Consider the following 26,762-nt stretch of genomic DNA (forward strand, 5'->3'; position numbering starts at 1 on the left):
CATTAAGTTTTTCTTTTACAGCATTTTTGTGTGTGTGAACTATTTGCATTTTCGCCTACCAACATAATTCCTCTGGTCAACTAATGGCACACAGTTAAACCTGAGGTTACCAGAAGTGATTGATTTCTAAATCCATACTATATTAATGTGTCATATGTATAATGTGAAATTAACCTCACCTTTCAGAAATTATTCACTTAGTTACGGCATCATTTTGTAACACTTAGGAAAACTAGCTTCATTTTCCAGAATTGGAAACTCAAGCCACAGGTGACAAGTGACAAATCCACTTATAAGCAATGAATCCAGAATGTGAATTTGACTAGAACTCAGGGATTTTCCTGTGCAGTGAATTCTGGCTGGTAGGCAGCTAAGAGTTCTTGTCAGAGCCCCTGACCTCTCTCTCTGAGTCTTTCTCACCTACAGATGCTGATCCCACGTGGCCTCCCCCTCAGGTTTGTCATCAAACACAAGCCAGTTGAAGTCGGGGGCAGTGACTGGAAAACTGTAAAATGCTCTAATGCCTTATCTTTCCTTTTTCTTTATTGTTCTGCATAATGTTCTTTCAATTTTCCCAATTTAGTTCTAAATTATTTGGCTTTTTAATGATCCATTGCCACATAGTTCTTAAGCTTGATACAACAGGGTTCTTTTTTATCTTTTTAATTAGTATTTTGGGTGAGCATTGCTGCCAATAATTTCAAGCTGTTTTTAACTTTATGGAGACAATACAGTCACCTTGAAATTACTAAGGATTATAATCTATTTAGGATAATTTAATCTTTTGTTTTGCAGTCCCAGGCTGTCTAATCTTCCTGGCTGGTCCCTAAAGGATGGAAATGTTTTCTTGGACAAGGTAATGATTAACTGAAGTGTCTCTATACCCAGTGGAAAACCCTCTTGTCATACCAGGGCCACCCAACAGTAATATGATTGATGGGCTCATTCCTCCTTCCCCCCAAAGTATTCTTCCTGAAAAATCCCAAGATCCATGTAAGGTCTTTAGTACTTGGTGATTATTGTTTTTAAGAGCCTTTTAGGGAATCCTTGTTCAGTTTCAGGTCCAGTTTTCTCATGTGAAAAAATCTAAGAGCTGCAGCTGCAAATACATTTTATCACCACAAAAAAGAAAACTACTATTTTTACAATTACAATGAGATTTTCAAAGGTGATACTTATTAGAGAATTGCACCTACTCTATGACTGGAAGGAGTAAATTTTTTAAAAAATAACTTTAAAATCCTCTCAAGTATGTGAGTTTTAAACTTCCATCGGGGTGGGGTCAGGTCAGGTGGGGCATTGTAAATCGTATGTCTCTGGGGCTGAGGATAGACCACAGAAGGCTGGGGAGGGCAGTGTCGCAGTCTGATCAGGTCACTTTGGCTGCCATGTGAGGAACATACTGAGGAGCTGGGTGTTTAACTACCCAGGCAGTGGTTTCTGGGGTGGGGTGGGGTAAAAACATGTTCTTAGGTAAATTTGTGTAGAGGCCTTTCAGACTATGATCTCTGATCTTACTCCAGCCTTTCCTGGTAGCCTAGGATGGACACTCTCATAGGCTGTGGAAAAAAGAACATAGTTCTAGAATCTAAGATTTGGGGTCCTATTGACTTTAATCACTGACTAGCAAGGCTTTAAGTAAGTGACTTAAATTGCTTCTTTTTTCTAGCTATTAAGTTTTTGACATTAGATTATCTTCACAGTAATTTCTTCCTTAGATCTTTACTTAGGCAGTTAACTTATATGTGAGAGACCAAGGGTACAAAAAGTGTTAAAACTATAATTTTATACTTAAAAAAAAAAATCAGAGGTAAAAGGTTAAAAGCTTCAGAGCTCATCCATGCCATTTTCAGTCTTCTAAATTTTTTGTTTCCCAAGTCTCACAATTGAAAGACTGAATAAGTTTAAAGATCCTTAAAATGGTTCATCTAAATAAGGCAATTCCTTCTTGTAATAGATATTGTTAAATAAAAAGGTGCTCTTTTTACAGAATTAATTCCTGTGAACTGCACCCCAACCTCAAGTGCAAGCCAAGTGCATAATTGGAAATGAGATTTCCCTCACAGTTAATCCATAAAATTATGTGACATTCAGGAACCTGTGTACCTGAAATCCGCCCACCTCTTCTGCTCCTGTAAATCATTCTCCCTGAGAAGGGTTCAGAAGCATCCCGTTACCAGTGCATTGTGAGCAAAATGACGCACCTGGGTACTGAGAGCATTTCATTAGAAGAGAGTGGTGAATAGAATACAGTGACATTGTAAGTGCGCAGAATGGCAAACGTGCTTCTGCAGCCGGGAGGGAGCGCCTCAGAGGACGTGTTGTCACGTGGGGTAGGCATGCCCTGATATGTAGCCTTGTGGGGAAGAAGATTATGTAGCCAGTTTGAGACCGGGCAGGGCTTTGAAATTTCCCAGGATTTGTCTGCAATCATTTTTAACCTCATCCTAAGGGAGTTGGGAGTCTTTTCCCATTAAACATAATTGCTTATTTATTTTTAGCTGGCACATGCATTGTAATTAAGAACTGTTTGCCATCTCTTTTTGGCTCAGCCTTTCACTGGTTAAATGGTATTCCTGTAAGGAAAGGAACCAGAGTTTACAGTGAAAGGCAAGGGGAGAAAATATTCTATCAGGGTTCTGATATGAGACTTGTAAAATTCTGAAGGAAAAAAACACATATAGTTAATAGCCTACCTTCAGATAAAGGTTGAGAGTAAAATTATTCAGACTCAAATATAAACAGAGATACATTTATGTGAATATATGGAAATATATGTTCAGTAACTAATGAAAACACCGTGGAACAAAATTCTCTTTCTGGAAAGAGCAAACTGTAACCAAACTGTATTTTTTTATGAAGTCATAGATAGCTTTAACCTTGATGGAACAAAAAGTTCTCCATAGATTTCAGTTTCAAGGGTCAGTGAGGGAAGGCAGCAACTCTGGTGGCTTTCTGGAGGCATTGTAGCAGACCCTGTCAGTGGCCCACTCACGTCTCTTCAGTGTGCTCTGCCGTACTTCAGCTGCCAGTACCTGGATGGTTTGCCAGAGAGTTTTTCCGGCAACTGTAAAATGCAGAAGTTGCTATATAAATATCTCAGATTCCATGCCCCTGGGTAGGATAACTCCAAGGTATATGCTGATACACCAGAGTGTCCCCATGGATTTAGTCCCACTTGCCCACAGTGATATATAGCTCAGTAACACATCCATTATCGGCCATCTTCCTTTCCCTTTATCACTTGCCCTTCCTCCCCCTGTTTTCAGCACCTTCCATATAAGCCTGCGCTTGCCCTTTTCTCAGGGATATTTGTGAGGGAGTGCAAACTAAGACAGGCACATCAAATGTGGTAGGTCATGGGCAGGGTGGGGAGTTATACTACAAGTATACTTTTTTTCTTTTGAATGATTACATTTGGTTTATAATCAGTCCCAGATAAATTGTATGATCTGCAAGGACAAAGATTATATTCATGAAGGTGATGGGGGGGTAGTTTAATTCCTACCCTCTATTCTTCATCTCCCTGCTTACTTGCCCCTTGCCCCTTGATTGCAATAGCAAAATTGCTGGAGGTGCTTGTTATAAATACAGGTTCCATGACCACATCCCCAGAGTTTCGATCCCTTGGGTCTTGGGGCCCATTGACTTCATCAGTGTTCCCAGAGTATTCTGATGTTGCTGGTATGGTCTACATAACTGTTATTCGGCAAGCATCGGATCATGAATTATGGAAGCAGCATGTGTAGACACATGGCTTCCTCAAAAGGCATAAAGAAATAGCACTCAGGTCCTGAGCCGGCCACCTACCAGCATTTTTAATCCTGAATGAGACACCTAACCTCCCTGAGCCTAAACTGGAAACAGTTGGCCTACATCACCTTCTAGCTTCCCTCCAACTCTAGCAGTCTGTGATTCTTCATGGAAAGTTTGTTTTGGGGATGAAATTTCTTTGTTGCTGTATCTGTTGGATATTTCGTCCTAGACTTTTTCCTTTTCATTTCTTTTAGGAGCTAAAGGAGTGCTCAGGTCATGTATTTGTGGATTCTGTGCCTGAATTCTGCTTACCAGAGGTAAGATTAAAGTGAATCTCACTGTAGAAACAAAGCATATCTTGTCATCTCTCAAAATGAAGTCAAGAAATAATTTTAAGGGGCTTAGCTGCTTCTTCTCAAGTTGAAATGAATCTGTTGTTTCACTCGCTTTGTTATACAGCTGAAATATCATTTAGGAGTTCTTTCTGTTGTCTGGTAATCATTTGTTACTCTCTTCTTCCTGTTCCTAGCTCTTTCCATAATCCCCAGTGACACTTGTACTAGGGCGTAGTTTTGAGCCAGGTAAGGAAATAACTCAGGCCTTTCAGTTTTGTAATTATACTGCCTGTGACTTAGATTAGCCCTACTTTTCCCAGTCTTGCTTAGAGTGGGTAACTGCAAATCTCTGTTATTCAGCCAGTGCAATAAACTGTAAAAATTCTTGCTACCTGAAAGATCATATTTTGAATATTGCTTGAAATTCACAGATTCTGAACTGAGTTATGGATGTCTGTCATTTATATATTGTTATCATAGTGAGACTTATAAGAGTCGGATGCCAGTTTCATCCTGTAAAGGAAACAAAGATTATTTTCCATTAGTTTTAAAGGAAACTAATCTCAGCTGACAGGCCCAATCCCCGGAGGGTCCTGGGTGGAGCTCGAAGCAGACAGATGAAGTGCAGGGAAGCCAGTAGCTAGTCCAGGGTTCCTGAGGAAATCAATGAGAAGCTACCATTCTGTCTTTTCCTTGCGCCCAGTGGATGATAGCACCCGTAGAAAATATCTTCACAGTCCAGTGCAAAGAGAAAAGAAATTTAGAGTGCTATTTCCCTTATTTTTGTCCTCCCTCCCTCCCTCTCTTTCCATTTCTACACTTTCTTTGATACCCTATAGATAAACATTTTTCTCTTTAAAGGAAGTGTATGTGCCCTTTGGGGTACCAGAGTGAAAGAAAGGAAGGGAAACAAAGAAGGACATGGTCATTGAAGGTAGCAGAAAAGGGAGAGAGTTTGAGGTAAAGTAGTAAGAATAAGGGTGAAGGAAGACAGTTTTCAAGAATCCTGAGCTCGCCCTGGCCAGTTTTGCTCAGTGGTTAGAGTGTCAGCCCGTGGACTGAAGGGTCTCTGGTTCGATTCTGGTCAAGGGCACATAACTCGGTTGCAGGCTCAATCCCTGGCCCCGGTTGGGATGCGTGCGGGAGGCAACCAATCGATGTGTCTGTCACATCGATGTTTCTCTGTCTCTCCCCCTCCTTTCCACTCTCTCTATAAATAAATAAATAAATAAAACTTTTATTCATTTCCCCCAAAAAAAGAATCCTGAGCTCTCCCTACTGGCAATTAGTCTTTTTGCCACCTTCATTTGTCATTGGTGGGGCAGTTCTCCATCTGTTCACAGACTCCTAATCCCAGGTGCTGTGTGAATTTTCAGTTTACTACACATGGCACCGACTGCTACAGCCTTCAGTTTATGGACAACAGCATGGGATCTGTGAATTGGTGTTCTCATGACTTTTACCTGCTCCACAGAATGCTAAACTTTGAAATTAGGCAGTTACCATTTCATAGTTCACCTTTTGGCAAGCTAGAAGAGCATTGATATATTTAGGATTCTAGAGCCATATAAGTCTTTTCAACTTATGTTATAACTTGTGGGTTATAACAAGTTAGTAATAGTTGCTATTTTAAGGTAGAACCAGGGCATTGTATGATCAAGAGAAAGTAGGAGAGTTGAAGAATCAGGAGAAGAGGTACTTACTGCAGTCCACTCTTCACTGACTTGGGTGAGTCGAGCAAACCTAATCCCAGTCCTCATGGAATTTATCGTTTATAATCTTGTACAACTACCTTAAATATCTTAATGTTCCCTAAAGTCTACACCATGGACTGCATATGAGGTCCAGGACAGTATAGTAAGCAACCAGTAAATGAAGGTAGTTTTGACCCAGGTTATGATCTGTAGAACCCAAGTGTCCGTATACAGGAAATTTAAAATTAAAATAATCTTTATTGGATTTCACTGAGTGAAAGTATGTAAGTAAATATATAAGTGTGAGTATATAAATGTGGTTTGGCTATTAAATTTATTTCTCAGAGGAAAAATGTTTAGACACTGTTGAAATATATACAGACAGAATATATATACATGTTTTCTTCTAACTGTCCTCACCAAATTTCTCATCATTCTAGACTCGGCTGATTCTCAGACATTAAGGAGAAATTTCAAATATTCTTACCCAGATCCTATACATGGGAGGGAGGGAAGGTAGAGAAGCTTCTGAGCTTTACTGTTGCTTCAGCTGTCCCTTCCTGTTTTCTTCTGGATCTGTCACTCTGCTACCCTGTCTTCATTTCTTTGTTTGTTTAAAAATGGTCCTAGAGAGGGGGTGGGAACAGGACCAGCAGAATGCTACATGACCTTTCATGATGAGGATATGTCTTGGAAGTGCAGTGTATGGCGTGGAGTGAAGGGTGATGTAAATTGAATATTTTCATTAAGCATTTTATTCACACAGATTGCCATTGCCATTGCCATTGCCCTTGCCCTAAGCAGTACATAGCTTTTAACCTCAAATCTACATGTGGTCCCCAGGAGCTGATTATGCCTTGGCAGCTTTATTAAATTAACTTATTTCATATGTGAAGTCATTCAACCAGAAAATACCCACAGCCAAAGTGGTACATTGGCTCTGTCACTTGCAAAGATGGCACAGGTGTCTTTGTTACTTCTTCTCTGTTGGGGACATATTAGCTCAGTGACCAATTCTTCTGACTTTCTTGCTATCCTTTTGTACCATGCAGTTTCCCAGGGGTGACTTCTGTGAGGGGGGAACTCACTGGTTGAGATGATGTTTCTGAGCCATAGCGCCTCACTTTCCCCCATAGAAGGTGCCACCTGTCACTACATTCCTCCCACAACAGCTGGGAGGGGACAGAGATGAGTCAGCAGGATTCTTGACCTGAGAGACATTTAATGTTTGAGGGGCAAAGTGATACTTTGAGTTGCCATTTTACAGAGTGATAACTGCCATCAGAGGTACATACATGAAGTGCCTTGGTTGTTCTGAGAAAGAAGTGGTTTCATTCATCTGAGCAAATCAGGAAAGCTTAGTGGAGGAAGAGAATTGAGCTTTAAAAGAGGTAGGACTTAAATTTATGGGAAAATTGTTTCCTTCTAAGACAGTTTTCATAAAATTTACTAAACATGGTAGCATTTTTCCCTCTCCTGCCAACCTGTCTTTGCCATTTTTACATGACCTTAATGAGGAAAGAGGTAGATGTAGGGTTAAGACAAGGATAGAGCCCCGCCGGCATAGCTCAGCAGTTGAGCATTGACCTTTGATCCAGGAGATCGAGGTTCAATTCCCTGTCAGGGCACATGCCCGGGTTGCTGGCTCGATTCCCAGCAGGGGGCGTGCAGGAGGCAGCCGATCAATGACTCTGTCTCATCACTGATGTTTCTATCTCTCTCTCTTCCTCTCCTTTTCTCTCTCCGAAATCAATAAAGATTTTTTTTTAAAAAGACTAGGGTAGAATAAGAGAGTATAATTTCCTTTCGGCTCTATATCCAGCACTAGTGGTCAAAAGTTACCTTAAAAATATAAACTAAAGTAAAGTAAAGTAGAGTAAATTAAAAAGTAAAGAGTAAAGAAGTAAAGGAAAAAAGTAAACTGAAGTAAGTAAATAAAATAAAAGTTGGTTCCCACATTTGACTTGAGCTGGTTTCCATGTGCTGCTCCCTCTGTTCCTCAACCCATAGCGGTGGTGTGTTGCATTCTAGTTCCCCTCACAGCTTATATTGTGCTCTCTGCGTCATGGTACCTGGTTTCGCCTGCCAGGAGCAGCAGCTGAAGGGCTGTTATTTATCCTCTTGTCTGACTCAGAACTCTGGTTTAGCAAAATCAGGGTGCTGCTGGTGGACTGGCTGCATTCTCGTTGTTAGCCGTCCTGTCTTACTTAACGTCAATGTTAGGAAATATCCTAAAGTGAGAATAGAAATGTTGCAGGGAGGCCATCATTATTCTGTAGTACAGAACTACTCTGCATTCTGACAGCATCATTTTTCAGTCACATCATGTTGATCTATGTGCTCTGAACAGATATGTATCATCCCCCTCCTTTCTTTTCAGACGGAGCTAATAGATCTGTCTACGGTGGATGTGATCCTCATCTCTAACTACCACTGCATGATGGCACTGCCCTATATCACTGAGCATACCGGCTTCACAGGCACGGTGTATGCCACGGAGCCTACCGTGCAGATTGGCAGGTGAGACTGTTCTTACCCGTTAGTATGACGCTCAGAACTCCTTCCCTCACTGGTGACTGTTTAATGGAGTGTTGTGCCAGGAGTGATTGTTATTGACTCTGAGCAGCTGACCCAGAGAACAGGAATCTCCTAGAGACTGTTGCTGCCAGTAGTCTTCACTGGCCTTTTTTTTTCCTTTTTTTTTGTATCAGAACTGGAAGGAGTTCCCAGAGACAGCTCCTCTGTGCAGATGATAGTAACTAGGGGAGGTAACATTTAGTAAGATGCCACAACATGCACTGCAAAGAGCTTCAGGAGAAAGGAACATAGCATATTTAAGAAAAGAAGAAATTTTATTACTTTGCTTTCAAAATTTCCCCCGTTATGAATTTGTGCAGACTGTAAGTGCAGACAGCATGTAGAAAACAGGATAAGTCATTAGATGGGTAAGTTGTCTGGATGTTACAAGAGTGAAACTCAGAACTCTAAGGAATAAAACCTCAGGCCTGCCTTTGACCTGGAACACTCTGCTGTGTCTTTTCTCTACCCCTCCTGAGCCTTCCTGGTTGCTGCAAGTAACCATAGCATCAGTTAGTGAGAAGAAAATTACCCCAGGAAAAAGAATTGTGTGGAAGCAAACTCACAAATGTAGTATAGGTGCAACTATCAAGACCGAAAATACGGTTTCTAGTGTCAAATCACATTACCTGCAATGAGTACAGAAAAACATAAGGGATCTGAGGAAGAGATAGATGGATCAGTCAGTGAGAGGAGAAGCTGAATACATTGGCCTCTAGTCTGAAAAAGTTAAAGCAAGAGAATGGACAAACCCGCGACTGTTCTGAAAGCTACAACCAGAATGGTAATGAGCCTGGATCCCAGATCTTAGAATACTGGAACTTCTGCTCCTTCGAGATGAAAGGAGGGGATGGTATTAGGAATAAATAGACAAATGGAAATGAAGTGCTAATGCATTTATGGTTGATTGGGAGAGGATTGAAGTCAGTACAGATCATCTCTACTGGATTATGCAACGGGTTTCACACTGTTGAAAATCTGCTTCTAGCTTTTTGGTCATCCTGTAGTTATCCAGGATTCTGACCATGAATCCCTCAGAGCATGCAGATCATTGATCCCATTGCGCGGGGCTTTTCTTACATTCCTGCAGCTGTGATTCTGTGGTAATCCATCTCTCTGTCTGCATAGCCTGCCCTTTTGCAGGTCCTTGAGTTAGGTTTTTAGGATCAGTCTTTAGAGTATTTTTTCCGTATGGAATTTTGTTAATCCCTAAGAGACACATTAAGAAAAACTTACTCTACCAGTGTAAATTGTCCATTTAATATCATTTAAAAAAAATTCTACTCATTCCTTCTGCCACCAACATCGGGTACTTCACAGTCATTTAACTTTTTCTCTTCGTATTTTTAGTTACATAAAGGCAGAGTGAGAATTAAACTATAAACCTATCTATTTCAGTGCTTAGAGATGAGAACATAACCAGGCTTGTTTTAAAGGTGAATTAAATCATTTATATTCTGAATTTTTAACATGGAAATTCAATAGAAGGCTAGATTTGTATTCAACTTTATGTAAAATGGTGCCCACATTTATATGCAACAGAGAGAAATATGATTGGGGAGGGGGAAAGCAGATAAGCCCATTTCTCTTGGCTACAGTGTTAGAGTGCAGTGTTTCTCTAATTCTTGTATGAGTGTTCATCACTTTTTTTTCTTTGTTTAAACTCAGGCTTCTCATGGAAGAGCTGGTGAATTTCATTGAAAGAGTGCCCAAGGCTCAGTCTGCCTCCTTGTGGAAGAACAAGGACATTCAGCGGTGAGCAGAAGGCTGGTCTGTGCCCCTACAGTACTGCCTTAGAGTCTCTTCTCCCTGTTTTATGAAAGGGTTATGTTTCATTCAACCAATGTATTTTGAGAGGCAACCATGCCATGTGTAAGGCACTGTTCAGGGCCTGGGAGTTTTTTAAAAATTAGTAAGACATTTGGCTCTGTCTTTGAGGTATTCAGAGGTTCATGGAAATCAGACAATTAACAGGTGAATTACAAATGGGGTGGGTGTATTAGAATTGATGCTTGATCACAGTGCTGTAGGCACTCAGAAAGTGAAGAACTCTCTGTGCTTATGGAAGCTGAGGAGGACTTTCCTTAGGAGATGACTTTCTTCTTGGGGAAAGAAAAAGACTTCTCCAGATAGAAAAGATTAAATCACAGTACCCCAGGATATAGTGTATTCAGGGAACAGGGAGAAGTTCAGGGTGGATTAGACTGGGTAGAGTGGAGAAGAGAAAGATGAAACTAAAGAGGAACGTTGAGGTGAGATAATGAAGAAACTGATGTGTAAAGTTGGAATATTATTGAGGGTGGAATATTATTGAATATTACCTGTCAGTGGAGGTTTATAAGGAGGAGAATGATGTGATCACATATTTGTTCTGGGGAAGGTAACTCTGGAAGCAGCACGGAGAGTGGATGGAAGTACAGAGATGGGGCAGGAGACCAGCAGGAAGACTGTCAGAAACCCAGAGGACAGAACAAAGTCCTGAACCAAGGCAGTAGCAATGAGCATGGAGAGTCTAACTTAAAAGAAATTTCTGCAATAGAATTAAAAAGAATTGGTAAGAATCGTGAAAGAGGCTGTGAAGTTGTATTTAGGAAGGTAAGAGGAGCACTGAGTAGAAGCCAAAGGGAAAAAGAAGTTTCCCCAAACCCGGGCTTGTCAGTGGTCTCAGGCACTGCAGACACATCGTCATGTAAGATGGCGAGGCTCTGGCTGTGGACATTCCAGAGAGGTTAGTTTCAGTAGAGTCCTAGGATCAGAAACCAGATGACAAGAGGTAAAATAAGTAGAAATATAATAGAGGAGGCAATGAGGCAGCTTGATTCCACTTCCGTGCTCTCACATTTAATTGGCAGTGGAGGACACCAGTCAGTCTTTACATACTGCTGTTTCTCTAACCCTGCCAACTGCTGCCCTCACCTCCAGGCACCACAGTCGTCCCAGCCTTCCGGGGCTGGCATCCAGAGTCAAGTCAGAGCTTGTCTGGGACTTCTCAAGTAGCATGTGTTCCATGCACTCCTACCCGAGGCCTCTCTCTCCATCTGTCTTGCCATCAAGTACTCTTTCCCTCTAGATCAGTGATTTGTTCGCCATCTGGTTATCTAAACTTCAGAGTGTCTTAGGTTTTTGAATATTCTTACTTCAAGAATACACATATGTAGCTAGGAGAACATGCTTTGTTTTTATACTGTAACTGTTTCAGAGTTAGAGCATGTGAGTCTCCTCTATGCATTCCTTTGTATACGAGTTATTTTATTTGGCATATGTAGCACTGTTCTCAATGTTTTATTTAATAAGTTTAATTTCTTTTTTTCTTTTTTCAATCCTCACCTGAGGACATGTTCATTGATTGGGAGGGAGGGAGGGAGGGAGGGAGGGAGGGAGGGAGGGAGGGAGGGAGGGAGGGAGGGAGGGGGGAGAGAGGAGAGAAGAAGAGAGAAACAGAAATGTTGATGTGAGAAACATGGACTGAACCGGCAACCCAGGTATGTGTCCTGACCAGAAATCGAACCCACAACATTTTGGTGTACTGGACAAGGCTCCAACCAACTGAGCCACACCGTCCAGGGTAAATTTAATTTTTTAACATTATCGCTTTACAGAAGAGAAAACAGGCATAGAGATGTTAAATCACTTGCTTGAGATCACCCAACTCTGGAGCTACGGTAGGATTTGGATTCAAACCCAGACTGACAGTCAGGCTAGTCTGGTTCCAGAGTCTCTGCTCTTAACCACTGTGCTGGGCCACCATTTGGGGACACACATGCCTCCTCTCATGTTTGTGTGAGACCCCTCTCGTGAGAGAGGAGGAAGGATGTATAACTGTACATTCTGTCTTGTGTTTTATGGGTCTTCTTCATGCCTCTGTGTCCTCAGTTGGGGATATGGTGTCTGTCTGGCTTCACGTTAGGAAACATTTTCTGGACACGCACATGTCTGAGTCTTTAAATGGTTTCCTTGACCTGCCCACCCACCTGCTTAGTTAGGGACCCCTCCCCTCCTCATTTTACATTCTTACTCTCAGCTCCTTTTCTCCTGCCATTGTTATACCTTCTTTCTCTCTCCCATGTGCTCCCTGGACCACATCAGACCCAGGCTTCTACATCCCCTACCTTGGAAATCTTAGGACTTTGTTTTCTTCCCCCGTGGAGCATGTATGCCTTGGCTTCCCTTACTTCCTCCTTTTAAATTTATACCCTTTATTATAATCTGCTGCAAATAATTTTGGCACCGGAAACAACGTTCAAAGGTCACTGTTTCCTGACTCCCAAACCGTGGGCCAAGTCCTAGGAAGGTCCAAGTCCTTATTTTGCCTTTTCTTCCGTGACCTTGGGCAGAGTCCTTGGCAGTTTTCCTTTGCCTCCCATTCTTTATAAAATACAAGATAACTGGCTCCCAAAAAAGTGCCATTGTATGTTAGGGAGAAGGATAAATTGAGCTTGAAGAAGCAGAAGGCTAGGGAGGGGGCCTGAAAGTTATTTTTTAAGAATCTTAGGAAATCTCCCTTTTTAAAAAAGGTGCTAATCAAAATAGAATCTTAAATTTGCTGTTTCGCCACCTGGTGGGCAAAAGTCAGAGATTTGAAAACCAACTTGGTAAAGGAGCAAGGACAATGATGTTGACTACTGGAGAAAACCATATTTCATTATTTCATATGTCATGACCATATTTCTGATCCTGGTCAAGTATTTTGTTTTGGGTTTTAAGCATGAGATGAGCCATACATATCGATAGAGAAGGAGAAGAGTCTAATTATGGGAAAGAATATGTTGATGCATTAGAAAGACAAACCAAGAAAGCTGTCTTCTTTTTTTCTCCTGGATAAACTCAGCATACATACTAGAAGTAGTGGAAGAATTTGAAGAGTTGTTTTATAGTTCACATCAGACAAAAGAGTTCTTTTGAAATACCCACCTCGAATTTGACCTTGGGCCAGAATGCTAAAAGTACTTTATTTGTATAACATTTATGCTAAAGGATTTACATCACTTTATTTTTAAATATATCTTTATTGATTTCAGAGAGAGGGAGAGAGAGAGATAGAAACATCAGTGATGAGAGAGTCATTGCCCACCTGCCTCCTGCACTCCCCCGACTGGGAATCGAGCCCGCAACCTGGGCATGTTCCCTGACCAGTAATTAAATCTTGATCTCCTGGGTCCTAAGTTGATGCTCAACTGCTGAGCTACACTGGCCGGGCAGATTTATGTCCCTTTAAAATTTCTCTGTCACAAGCCAGTTGATCTCTAGTGCCCCAGAGTACTACGGCATACGATATTGAGAAACTGGTTTTTGCTGTCTAGTATGTTAACATTTCTTCCAAGTGATATGTCTTCTCTTTATATTTTATTTATTTTTTAATTTAATTCCTGCACTTTCCTTATCTGATTCCTCTAAAGTAGGCGTCACAAACTCAGATGTCTCCAGGGATGGGGAAGATAAGTATAGGAGTGAGGAGGGGCAGCCAGGAAGTGTGGATCAGAGACCTCACCTCTCTAGTGGAGCAGCTGACAGCTGATTGTGGCCATATGGGAATGTGGGCCTGTCACTGCCAAGTCTTCCTTTTTTTTTTAAGAGGAGTTCAAAATTTGGATGTTTTAAATGTCATGTCTTAAAATCTTTTCAGATTCTTTGCTCCATTAAAATAAAATCCTGTATGATCCAGGTAAAAACACCTCTGTGAATTGGATTTGAGGTTTGAGCCCCCAACTTTTTACTTCTACTGAAACCTTATATAGATAATCTCTTGGTTAAGTGTCTCAAATTAATGCATCTTAGTAGCTTAAGTTACTAATAAGACCATCAACTAAAGAAAACAATAAATTAAAATCTTTCTTACTCATTGGTCAAAGGAGTTTGACAAATTCCCTTAAATCATTTTTCTTAAATCATAGTTTGAATTAGCATTTGATTTAGTATTAGTATGTATACCCCAAAAAGCAATTACTCTTGCTTTTTGGCAGCTGTCTGACTCTCTGCTTCAGGTGACACTTCTCCTGAGATTTATTTAGAAGTTAACCATCCTTCTTCCTCATTCTGACGTTGCAGTTTAGTCTTTTTGAAAAATAGAGATTTTGAAGGGTAGGAAAAGGAGAATCCCTTGCAATACAACTTTTGAGTCTCTGACTTTCCCATACCCACTTCAAAGTTTAGGTTTTTTAATGGGAAAATTCAAAGCAAAATATCCCACTTACGAAACTAACCCAGCCTCTAGCATTTTTTGTTTAAAGCTGCCATTTTTGTATAAGACTAGAAATCTGCAATTATAATTAAGGATATTGTCATAGTCCTCACAAGCATTAGGGAATTATGCATTGATATATTCCTGGCTGAAATGTTTGGGCAGTTTTCAGTACTTGTTGTAGCTTAAAATGTGGGTTCATACCTTATAGAAGATATAAAAGAAAAAACAAGCATATTGTAGTTGAAGCTCCTCTGCTCTGACACTTCTTTGGTATTTATGGAGGAATTTATCAGGCCTAACTCTAGTAGGAAGAAAATTAAAGCTATGGGCGTGGAGGTCAAATAGACTGGTGTTTGAATTTCAGATCTGCTTCTTAGTAACTGCAGCAGTTTATTTCCTCTAGGCTGTTTCCTCATTTATAAACTAGGAATAATATTAGCAACTTCACAGGGTTGTTGGGAGGATTAAATAAGCAATATGAGTAGAGTCTTTTTTATGGTGCCAAGCACATAGTAGGTGCTCAGTAAACACCCGTATCCTTTTCCCCTTCAGTGATGCACTTGGCTCACATAGCCCCCTTTCAGTTACCAGAACACATCTGCCTTCCACGGCCTAATTTATTTTTAGATTCCACTTCTCCTGATGAAAGCAAGGTAGGATAGAAGAGAACTCGTTTTCTTTTCTCTCTCTCTCTGTCTCTCGCTTTTTATTTTAATATTTATTTTTTTAAATTATTGAATTTATTGAGATGACATTGGTTAATAAAATTGTATAGGTTTTAAGTGTACAGTTCTATAATACATCATCAGTATATTGTATTGTGTGTTCATTATTCATAGTCAAGTCTCTTAAACTGTTTTCTACTTCCTCTGTTGCCTCAAGTTATTTAGTACTGTCATTCAGATTCTGGGCCTCAATCTCCTTTTCTGTAAAGTAAAAGAATTGAGTTAAGTTATCTCTAAGTTCACTTATGTTATAGTTTTTAAAGACGTCCAAGGGAGAGGCTCCTTAAGAAGATCCTCATGAAGTGGCAGTACTTTGCTCAAGTCCTTACAGCTTGCTCTTCAGCATTGCAATTCCAGAAACTTAATCATCCCATTTCACTCAGACTTGATTAGCCTCTGATTCAGGCTAACCAAACTCCCAGGATATTGACTAACACACAAAAATTCCATTTAATCACATTATACTGAGACATCTGCCTGGCTCCAGAATTAGAATGGTTCATCTCTCTAGGACACTCTGTTTTGGTCAGCAAGTCCACTTACGAGATCAAATTATAGATAAAGAGTTTTTTCATGAGCACAGAATTAAAGCAGAGATAGTTTAGGTACTCTCAGAAATTGTTTCTATTACGCTGTCGTAGCCTAAGCAATTTCCTTTGTCCCTTTTAGAGATAAATTGATCTAAGACAAAACTCAGGGATTTTAATCTAGTTTCAGGTTAATATTAAATGCATGATTTTGGAGCTCCACATTCAGTAAAGTATCTAGATGTTGCATCTCCACTCCACCCCACCCAGATGTATGTTAAGCAGTTTGCTGTAATGAGAGGAAAACCACTTTTCTGTTTCTTATACTCTTTGTATGTTGTTCTTGTATTCATTTTGTTCATTCATTCATCAAACGCTTAGAAAAAGCCCCACCAGTGTTTTATTTATAAGCTTCTAAGTGTTCCCAGTGGACTTTAAAGTCTTCCCTTTTCACAGAATCACATGATCTTGTGCTCCTTGGGCTTTAGGGTAGAAGAGGCAGCAGAGCTCTGCATGATGCCAGAGCACTGGGAAAATGTTCATTAAGCACTCAAGTGTGATAAGAACAAAACAAAACAATGAAATCTTTTAGAAAGTACTTATGAAACATTTAGACGCTGAGAACTTGACTTTGATAAATTAGAAAGCCAGAAAAAAACAGAAGTTGTTCCCACTGTATTTCCTTATCAGCCAATAATCCTAATGGCTTTGAATGGTTCTTTAAATGCCTCCCTGTGATAATGTCTGCAGGTAAGCATAAGGAGGGTTTTAGGGAAAGCTAAGTTACAGGATGTTAAAGACAAGGTAGGAGATGGAAGGAAGTAATGACAAAGTGGCTATCTCAGAAGAGTAGAAAGAGAGGTTAGCAAAAGGAATTTGTGGGTATAAATATGGAATTCATAGAACTTCAGACTTATTTGTTGATTAACTACCAAGTGCCTGGCATTATTATAAGTCTGTAGAAAAATGCCCCTGAAAGTTTAAGACAGTTCCTGTATTCAAGGAGTTTATCAAGCAAAGATTAGACACCAAGTGGCAAGACTTAGGCAGGCTTGGCAGGTTAAGTATGGTTCGAATGAGGACAGATTATTGTAAGAGAATATTTTATTACTCATTTGCTATAGTGCTCACAACAATTTGTGACGGAAGTGTTTTACCCTTATTTTAGAAATATGGAGGGAAAAATGAGGTCAGGTAAAGGGCTCGAAATTGCATCTAAAAGAAGCAAAAATCAAAGTTAAATGGGATATGAACATCAGCCTTCTGCTGAAGTCCTGTAGAATCAGAGTTTGTAAAAATGTCAGTGAAGAGACCTGAGAAAAGCTCACACTCAGTGAAGGTATTAAAACGCTGCATCTGTTCTAGAGCAGGCCCCAGAAAGCTTTCTGGTTTATCAATAACACTGGATCATCTGGCTCTGGGTCTCCCACAGGGCAGTTATCTCAAGCTCCACTGGGTAAGACCCCTTCTGGGCTCCCTCATGTGGTTGGTAGGATTTGGTTCCTCAAGGACATTGGGCCGAAGCCTCCATCAGGCCCTTGCCATGTGGGCTCACCGCCGAGCTTCTCCCCACACGGCAGCTGGTTAAATCAAAGCTGGCAGGCAAGAGGGCCTAATCTTGGAAGTGACATCCTGTGGCTGTCGTCCTATTGCTTCACTAGAAGCAAGCCAGGAGGTCCAGGCCACACTCAGGGGAAGGGAATCAACACAAGGAGGTGAATACGGGAGTTGGGATCCTTGGGAGCTGTCAGAAGCTGCCTGCCACAAAACCCTAAACTGAGCAGTGAGACAAGACCAGTGTCCTTGGGACCCGCTTAGCCTTCCTCTCCTGGCTCACTGGTCGGTTCCTCCTTGATGCCGTCACCACCTCGCACGCTGTCATAGGGCTCACTTCTGCCCCAGACTTACTGGCGCACTTGAGATAGGACTCATTAGTAATCGGTTCACTGGTTCTTACCTTTCCTGAAGTGTAATAAGAGAACAGGCATTTTGTCTTTTGAAAAATCTTTATGTTGGGCACTGTGGTCAGTGCCAAGGATACAAAAAATGAAGAACATATACTACTGTGTGAATAACATGATATAATGGGATAGGAAGATACGTTACTGTTTTTATTGTATTTAACAAGACTCTTCTTCTTCCAACATTGCCCTACTAAACTGGTCATCGGAAACCATCATGACTATTTCTGTATAAACAAGTGCTTTCTCCAGTTTTTCTGGAGCAGAAGTTTATGGTTTCTATGCCGTTTATCCTGAAGGGAGGAATGGAAAAAGATCCACGCTGAAATATACCTGAATTTTCAGTCTTCCCTCCTTCCCTTACCAAGGGCCTGGATCATTTGCTAGCTTACTCTGGAGGCTCAATATGGGATTGTTTACTCTCCAGCAGAGAGTGGAAACAGTAAAGGAGCCAAATGCCTTGTTTTGAGAGAGACTGTCCCAAATTTGAATCTCAATTTTCATAGAACATTGTCCTAGATGCGGGAAGGGGAGAAGATGCTGGAAGGGCCATCGAAAGAAGAAAGTAAAGCTCTGGTGGTAGTTTGGGTGATGGCAGCACCGGTTGTGAAGGGATGGGAGGGAAGTGCAGAGGAAGGAAAGTAGGTCTAACCTAGCCTTGTATGTGACTTTTTAGCCAACCTCTCAGAGAGGTGGCTCGTTGCAGGGGCAACATAAAACATATTCAGTTGGGTCAAGAGATGTGGTTGTGCCAGCCGGGCGTGGCTCAGCGGTTGAGTGTCGACCTAGGATCCCGGTGATCGGGGTTCGATTCCCAGTCAGGGCACATGCCCGGGTTGCGGGCTCAATCCCCAGTCGGGGGCGTGCAGGAGGCAGCCGATCAATGACTCTCTCATCATTGATGTTTCTCTCTTTCTCTCTCTCCCTCTCCTTTCCTCTCTGAAATCAAGATATATTTTTTTAAAAAGAGAGATGTGGTTGGATTGCAAGTGTTATTTATTATGTCCCCCACTCTCTAGCCACTCCCACAATAGCCTTCCAGCTCTGATATAAAGTTAAGGAACCTTCTGCTACTCAGCACAATGTGAGAAGTCTTTATTCTTTTATGAAGGGCAGCCCTACGAGGCCCAAGCCATGGGGTTCTCTAATCCTGAGTATTTAGAGGAGGAGCTAACGCAGGGGAATAGCTTGGGTTCTTCCTTGAGACCCTCTAGAGAAGTGCCTGCACCACTCAAGTTCATCTGGGTCAGTCTCCCTGGGCTGCAGTTCACCAGAATTGTTGGAAGATGCGGTGTTCCCGGGGCTATGATGGCTCTGTGTGTTGGGGAGGGTTGGAGGTAATCTTTGTTCAGTATCTGCTCTGTACCAGACACGTGCATTGTAGCATTTACCCCTCACAGAAAACTCTGCAAGGAAGGTGATACTCTCCCTATTCTACCAGTGAGGAAACTGAGGCTCAGAAGTCAAGAGGTAACGGGAAGAGGTCTGTTTTTTCCGTTATGTCACAGGGCCTCTGAAAGAAACTTTCCCTTCCTCCGCATGGCTGGCAGAGATACGGGGGAGCAGAAGGAAAGGGAAGCAGTAGCCTTGCCCCTGCCAGCAGCTCGTCCAGCTGGAGCTCCTATACCTCTTGCCTGTCCCTCGCACTCAGGGTCGGGCTGTTTTCCCAAAGAACACATAGGATGTGTACTGGCCTGGCCTGGTGTCACAAGACTGAGAAAAGGTGACAAATGGCCCTGGCTGGTTTTCCTCAATGGTTAGAGTGTCGGCCCTCGGACTGAAGGTCCTGGGTTTGATTCCAGTCAAGGGCACGTAGCTCGGTTGCAGGCTTGATCCCGGCTCTGGTCAGGGCTCATGTGGGAGGCAACCAATTGATGTCTTTCTCTCTACCCCCCTTCTACCCTCTCTGAAAAGCAATGGAAAAAATATCCTTGGGTGAGGATTAAAAAATAAGTAAATCAATATTTTTTTTAAAAAAAAAGAAATGTTCTAAGTAAGATATAGGTGGTAAGCCCTAGAACAACCACTAAGGAAATAACTAAAAAACTTGGGGAAAAATTATGAAAGAACAGGCTACATCTGAAAATATTCACTTAATATTTAAAAAAGGTAGTAAAGGAAGACTAGAGGGAGAAAAAGACGTGAGACATATAGAAAACAAACATTAAATTGGCAGACATAAGCCAGCTATATCAGTAACACTAAATGTGAGTGGCTTAAACAATTCAATCAAATAACATCATGTGACTGGATAAAAATAAAAAGATCCAGCTATATGCTGGATAAACAAAATGAAGAATAGAAAAATAATAGAGAAAATCAGTGAAACCAAGTTCATTCTTTGGAAAGATCAACAAAACTGACAAACCTTTAGATCGACCAAGAAATAAGAGAGAGACTACTTAAGTTACTGGAACCGGAACTGAAAGGGGAGAGTACGACCAAGAGAGAGAAAAATGATTTCACAGGAATTCCATGAGCAATTATGTGCCAGGAAGTTGGGCAACTTATATAAAATGGACAAATTACTTGAAAGAAATCTGTAACATAAAGAATTGGCATTGTGCCCTGGCGGGTAGCTCAGCAGGTTAGAGCGTCATCCTGAAGCACCAGGGTTTTGAGTTCAGTCGCCATTCAAGGCGCATGTAAGGATCAACTGATGAATGCATAAATAAGTGGAACAACAAGTCAGTGTTTCTTTCTCTCTCTCTCTCCCCCTCTCTCCCCTCCTCTCCCTCCTTTCCTCCCTCCCCCCTTCCTTCCTCTCTCTAAATCAGTAAATAAAATTTAAAAGAGTCGACATTGTGATGCATTCACAGGCTGCTGCCATCTCCTCTCAAGGACGCAGTGGAAGTGTCAACCTGGAGAAGATGCTATACATTGCAAGAGGTGAACTCTGCCCTTAGTAAAATCCAGCTGGTGGGATATTCTCAGAAAATTGTGAGTGTTGATGATTTTCAGTGATTAACAAATGCTTTTGATTCATACAGTTGTTTTTGGTAGGATCCTGTAGTTCCCTTTTATAAGCCATTTGATCACTAAGAATCCTGTACTAGTCCACGCTGAAGACAGAACAGAGTGTCACTTTCCTCCATTGCTCCCAGGTTCTTCCTGGCGCTCTTTGCTAACCCTTACATTCCACATCACTGGCCAGCATTTGATTAGCCGGCATGTAATATGTCAAGAGAAAGGCATCTCATTCTGTTCACTTTGGAACAGTAGATGCTGTTTTACAGATTTTGGACAAGTGAAATAGGAGACGGAGAGCATAAAATAGATCAAGAAGCAGTTTGGCAAGTGTAACTTTTGAGGTCTGACCTGATAATGATAAGGTTCCCATTTCTATCAACTTGTGCCTGGAGCCACTCAGTACAGAACAACCATGAGAATAACACCTAACCTGGAAAGAAAAGAAAAAAGAAAACTAAAGTGTTTGTCTCTTTGGTTATTTGCTGATATATCATCTCTGCCTTTTAATGAGTGAGGCCTGGGTGCCTGGTGACATGTGGGTGAGCTGAAACTCTCAGAGAGGTGACAAGTGAAAACTAGAATTGCTCTCAATGTCTGTCACATGGTCTCTACCATTTTTCTGTTTTACTTCAAACTTTATGGTTTACTTTGAAACAGTTTCTAAGTGGAGAACGAAATTCCCGTTGTTTTCTCCTTCAGACTTACTGGCATGACTGCATTGCTGAAAGCTCATCACTCATTTTTACTGTGTTTCTTTTCCAGGAGCTTTTTGGTGCTGTCCAGGTGACCCCTCTAAGCTCTGGCTATGCCCTTGGAAGCTCCAACTGGATTATTCAGTCCCATTATGAGAAAGTATCTTACGTCTCTGGATCTTCCTTGCTTACCACACACCCACAGGTAACTGAATTCTCATTTAACAATTCAGCTTTTTGGTTATTTAACCCAAATTCAGAATATATCCAGTGTATCATCAGCAGTTTTTTAATCTTCCTAATTTTGGTTTCTGTAGACACTTTTCTTTAATTGTAGTAAGAATGCTTAACATGAAATCTACCCTCTTAAATTTTTAACTGTATAATACGTTGACCATAGATAGTGTTGTATAGCAGATCTCTAGAGCCTACGCATCCTGCTGAACTGAAACTTTATGTTCTACAGATAGGCTTTATCAGTTAGATTATTCATGTCCCGCATTTAGAATCCCAAGTTCCTCTGTAAGATCCTGCTGTCTCTAGGGTCACCTCTAGGATTCTGAGACTTCCCAACATTTTTAATAATCATAGCCTGATGTAGAAGAGAGATGGACACTTGTTTACTCAGCAGATATTAATTACTTAATATTCACTAAGGGCCTACTATGTGTCGAGCACTCCTCTAGGTGTGAGAGAGTCAGTGACGACCCACAGGCCAAGTCCGTGCTCGTGGATCTAGGTTCAGTTGATGTATGGAGAGAGGATGGTGTGCAGAAAATAAATGAGCAAAGTAATTTCAGATTATGATATAAATACTGAAAACAGGAAAGTAAGGTTATGTGTAGAGTGATAGAGACTAGTTTAAATTGCATGGTCAGAGAAAGCTTCTGGGGGAGATCTCGTTGGAACTGTGACCTGAAGAAATGAGCCATGTAAAACTGTGAGGGCAAAGTATTACAGAGACGTGGGAGGTGGCGGGCCCCTGAAGCAGGAACAGCTGGGCATGTTTGCAGCAGAGAAGACCACTGTGATTGCAGTATACTAGGTGTGGTCAGCGGAGATGTCCAAGAGATTAGCAGGGGCCAGGTCATGTAGGACCTGGTGCGCCATGATGAGAAATTTGGGTTTTATTTTAATGTGTAGAGGGAAGCTATTGGAAATTTTTTTTAATTTATTTATTTTTTAATATATCTTTATTGATTTCAGAGAGAGGAAGGGAAAGGAGGAGAGAGAGAGAGAGAGAGAGAGAGAGAGAGAGAGAAACAGCAGTGATGAGAGAGTAGTTATTGATCGGCTGCCTCCTGCACGCCCCCGACTGGAGATCAAGCCAGCAACCCGGGCATGTGCCCTGACCAGGAATCAAACCTCGATCTCCTGGATCCTAGGTTGATGCTCAACCGCTGAGCCACACCCGGCCAGACCAGAAGATTTTAAGTTGATCATCAACAGTCATTTTGGCAAGAAGCTAAGTACATAAACGTTGTTATAAATGTATTATTTATTCCATTTTAGGTGTTTGTAAAGAATTTATTTTTCATTTTATAAATCCTGGTTCTTTTCATGTTTGTGAAGGAGGGCAGGGAATATTACTAAATAGCGAGTGGATGGATGGATGGATGGATGGATGGTTAGATAACTTGGGCAAGTCCCTATCTCATTTTAATATGGGAAAAAGAATGGCTGCTGTACGTCTGGAATAATAGGATGCTCCTGAGCTGCCCCTCTGCATTGTTTTTTTTTAATACTGTCTTTTATAATCAAGTTTCATCTCAAGGTCTAGAGGGGACAAGTTGTAATTTTTGCCTGTAGCTAGCAGAATTCTGGGCCTTCCCGCTTACTGAAATCAAAAGCCCATCAATGTCATCTTAATCTGCTTCATTGAATCAAATTTTTTTATTGGCAGCTTCTATCATTCCTGATCTGTTCCTCCATGAAAGACAGAAAGATTACTTGGCTGCCAACTCTTCCTATTTGTCCTGCTTACATCAAAGCCTTTACAGTACTATTGATGTAATTTCCAGTAAATTATTCTTATAAGGTTCGTAAATTTAAAGGGAAAATAAGGTTTTGAAAGTAATGAGTAGCATACTTAAGTAATTAATTTTAATTCCTAGCTGGCAGCCAGTATTGTATGTAAAAAAGAAAATAAATTAGATTTTCTTTTACCCAGATAATTGGATTCTATATTGAATTAGAAGGGATAAGAAAAGTTTTAGTTTGAGAAAACTTGTCAGTCTACTTTAAAACTCAGCCAACTATAGCCCTAGGACCAAATTTGAACACCCCCCAACATACACCTGTTTTTGTAAATAATGTTTTGTTGGAATACAGCCACATATGTTTATGGATTGTTAGTGGCTGCTTACACACCATTGTGGCACTTAAACCTGAAACTTTACAGAAAAAGGCCAACCACTGGTCTAGTTGAGCGGAACCCTCACTCGCTAGGGAGAATGTAGCAGCTGTCCTAGTGATCTAATAAGCATTAGGTCAAGGGAATGAGGCTTTGGATTGAGCCTGAGGCAGAAAGAATGGGAAGATAAGTTAAAGAAAACATTGATGCCCAGCTGGGCCTGGCGTGTCTCAGCAGTTGAGCATCGACCTAGGATCCAGGAGATCGAGGTTCGATTCCCGGTCAGGCCACATGCCCAGCTTGTGGGCTCCATCCCCAGCTGGGGGTATGCAGGAGGCAGCCGATCAGTGATTCTCTCTCCCTCTCCCTTCCTCTCTCTGAAATCAATAAAGGCATATTAAAAAAAAAAAAGAGAAAACATTGGCAGTTCTTCAGTTCAACAAACATATATCAAATGCTCACTGCCTCTGGGGAAGGAAAGATTTCCGACATTGAGAATGGTTATGACGACACCCGTCCGGTTGTACAATCCGCCATTTCCTTCATGCAGAAAAGTTCTCAATCATTTTATAAATTAGTTATTCCTGTGGTTGATTTTTTCCTCTTTATATAGAGAAAATAGATAGTATGTAGATAGTGACACTTTTATTTGCTCATCTCTCTTTTATATTTCCCATCTCCTTGAAGCCTTCTGAAAAAATTCCTCGGATCTTCCAGTTCATGAATTCGTTCTTTGGCAGTAGCCACACTGCTCTTCAATCTGCATGCTGGATTCTTTATTTCAACAGCTATATTTCCATACACAAATTTCCAAATGTTTTTCTTTGTACTTATTTTTATTTTATTTGTGTGTGGGCTTTTTATTTATTTTTTTAAATATGTTTTTATTAATTTCAGAGGAAAGGAGAGGGAGAGAGAGAGATAGAAACATCAATGATGGGAGAGTCATTGATCAGCTGCCTCCTGCACGCCCCAACTGGGGATCGAGCCTACAACTCAGCATGTGCTCTGATCTGGAATCAAACAGCCATCTCCTGGATCCTAGGTCGACGCTTAACCTCTGAGCCACGCCTGGCCAAGCCTGATGAACTATTTAGTGAACTTTTCTTAGGTCATTAGTAATTCACCACAGGATGTTTGCTCTGTGCCTGGTATTCCATCATATGGCTATACAATAAAATATTTAGTTGTTTTCTCACAGTTGGAGATTTAAGTTTTTAAAAAGATTTTTTTCACTGAAAAGCGTCTTCACCAAACAGATGTGCAGTCTGCCTGAAAGGGTATAGGACACAGTTTAAAAACAGTAGCACTAATAGAACAAAGCAAACAGTAACCGTTGCCTAGATCCCGTAAGTACATTAGCATAGCTAGAGCACTTTTGGTTATTAGAGCCAAAGCCTTTTTGGCCTTAGAATCAAATTAATGGATTTGCTTGTGAGTTGTCAACCTATATTTGAACACCAGTTTTTCTGTTATAATGGTTTGAAAAGGCAACTTAATACTCATTATTTCAATAGCTTCCTAGCTATTTTGCCTAACTTCTGGTAGGACTTGAGTTTTAGGTGTGAAAATCACCAGCATAATAGAGCAAAAGCTACAAATACCTGGGCATGGGGAGCTACAGAATTCTTGGTTAGTTTTAGAAACTGATCTAGTCCAGGACACTGATACCATGCCCGGCTAAGGCTTGAAGTGTGTACAGTTGTAGTGTGTGACAGATAGTTTGTTGTTGCTGTTGGTAGTGTTTTGGTTTGTTTATTGTGTTGATCTTTTTCTGTCCTCCTGACCAGGAAAGGGGCCTGGGAAGGTGTCCATCTCACCCCTTCAGCCCCCCTGGACTTGAGGACTCCCACACCTTAGTCTCTCTTCTGAAACAAATTTGGGAGACCGAACTCAGCCAGTCACGTGGCTGTTTCCTTTTTCTCTCATCAAAGACGTATAGGGCAGAGTAAATCCATTTTGCTCTCTGTCCGCTAAACACTTGCAGCTTGCCAGCACTGCACTCACTAAGTGCCTCCTTGTTCTTTTACGTGGTTGCATCTTTTGAATTTCCCTTTGACTACATCTCTGACTTCAGATTGTGGAGTCATCTTAAGTCTTGTTTTCTTTGTGGTCCTATATGTCCAACCCATCCCCAAATGCCTGTTTTCTAGCGTGTTGTGTAGATCTGCTGCTTCCATCTCAATGGCCATGAATTTACAATGTTTTTCCCTTTATGTCTGAGCTGCTCGGGGGCTTTCAGAGTGTCCTCTCTCTGCGTAGTCTCACCCTCCTCCTTCAGGTATTGTCTGTAATTACTGTAACCAAATAACTTCTCTTGCTTCAGACTACTGACTCCTTATTGCCCGCCCTACCCGTCTTTACGATTCTCACCTTTTTAGCCCTTTACCAGCTATACTTTCTCTCTTTCTACTAATCTCTTTTCTCAGACTTTCCATTCTAGCCAAGTCAATTCATCCGGCATCTGCAGGTTACCTTCCTCTGCCCTCTGCCCTCCGCCCTCCGCCCTGCCCAGCCCTCCTCTCACAGCGGACATGCATATTCTCACCTTCCTGTCTTCTGGTGCAGTATTTCCCAGGATAGAGTGCTCTCACCCTGCCTGTCATCTGTTTGCTTTTCATGGCCTCATTTATTCAGCAAACGTTTATTTAGTATTTGCTGTGTGCCGGGCATTTTGCTAGGCAATGAAGATACAAAGTCCTTGCCCTCAGAGAGCTTCATAGTCCTTTGGGGACACAGACAAGTAAATAGGCAGTTACGATCCAGTGTGATAGGTACTGGGATAGACAGTGTTGGAGGCCGTGGGGCATATGTAGGAAGGACATCTTGGTGTCGGGGAGGGAAGGGGTGTCATGGAGATGTTCCAAAGGCTGTGCTGTCTTAAATTCAGTCTTAAGTTCCTTGGTGAAAGAAGGAAGGAAAAGTAGAACAAACTCAATCTGCCAAAAAGCAAATACAAACAACCTCCCTGGTCTGGCACAGCTCTCTAGT

The 26,762-nt window shown here is 41.3% G+C and overlaps 1 protein-coding gene across 3 annotated transcripts in view; it reads left to right on the plus strand.

Annotated features, from left to right (window-relative positions):
• The window catches only part of INTS9 (integrator complex subunit 9), an 83,053-nt gene that overhangs the window by 35,033 nt on the left and 21,258 nt on the right, over positions 1-26,762 (plus strand). For all 3 annotated transcript variants that reach the window (XM_081135856.1, XM_081135857.1, XM_081135858.1), the window contains exons 3-8: positions 796-856; positions 4,011-4,073; positions 8,166-8,305; positions 10,031-10,117; positions 20,576-20,696; positions 21,489-21,623. In XM_081135856.1, the coding sequence (XP_080991982.1) occupies positions 796-856; positions 4,011-4,073; positions 8,166-8,305; positions 10,031-10,117; positions 20,576-20,696; positions 21,489-21,623 (607 nt within the window). The remainder of the gene's footprint in view (positions 1-795; positions 857-4,010; positions 4,074-8,165; positions 8,306-10,030; positions 10,118-20,575; positions 20,697-21,488; positions 21,624-26,762) is intronic.

Source organism: Miniopterus schreibersii, assembly GCF_964146895.1.
Source record: "Miniopterus schreibersii genome assembly, chromosome: 4".
Lineage (NCBI taxonomy): Eukaryota > Metazoa > Chordata > Mammalia > Chiroptera > Miniopteridae > Miniopterus > Miniopterus schreibersii.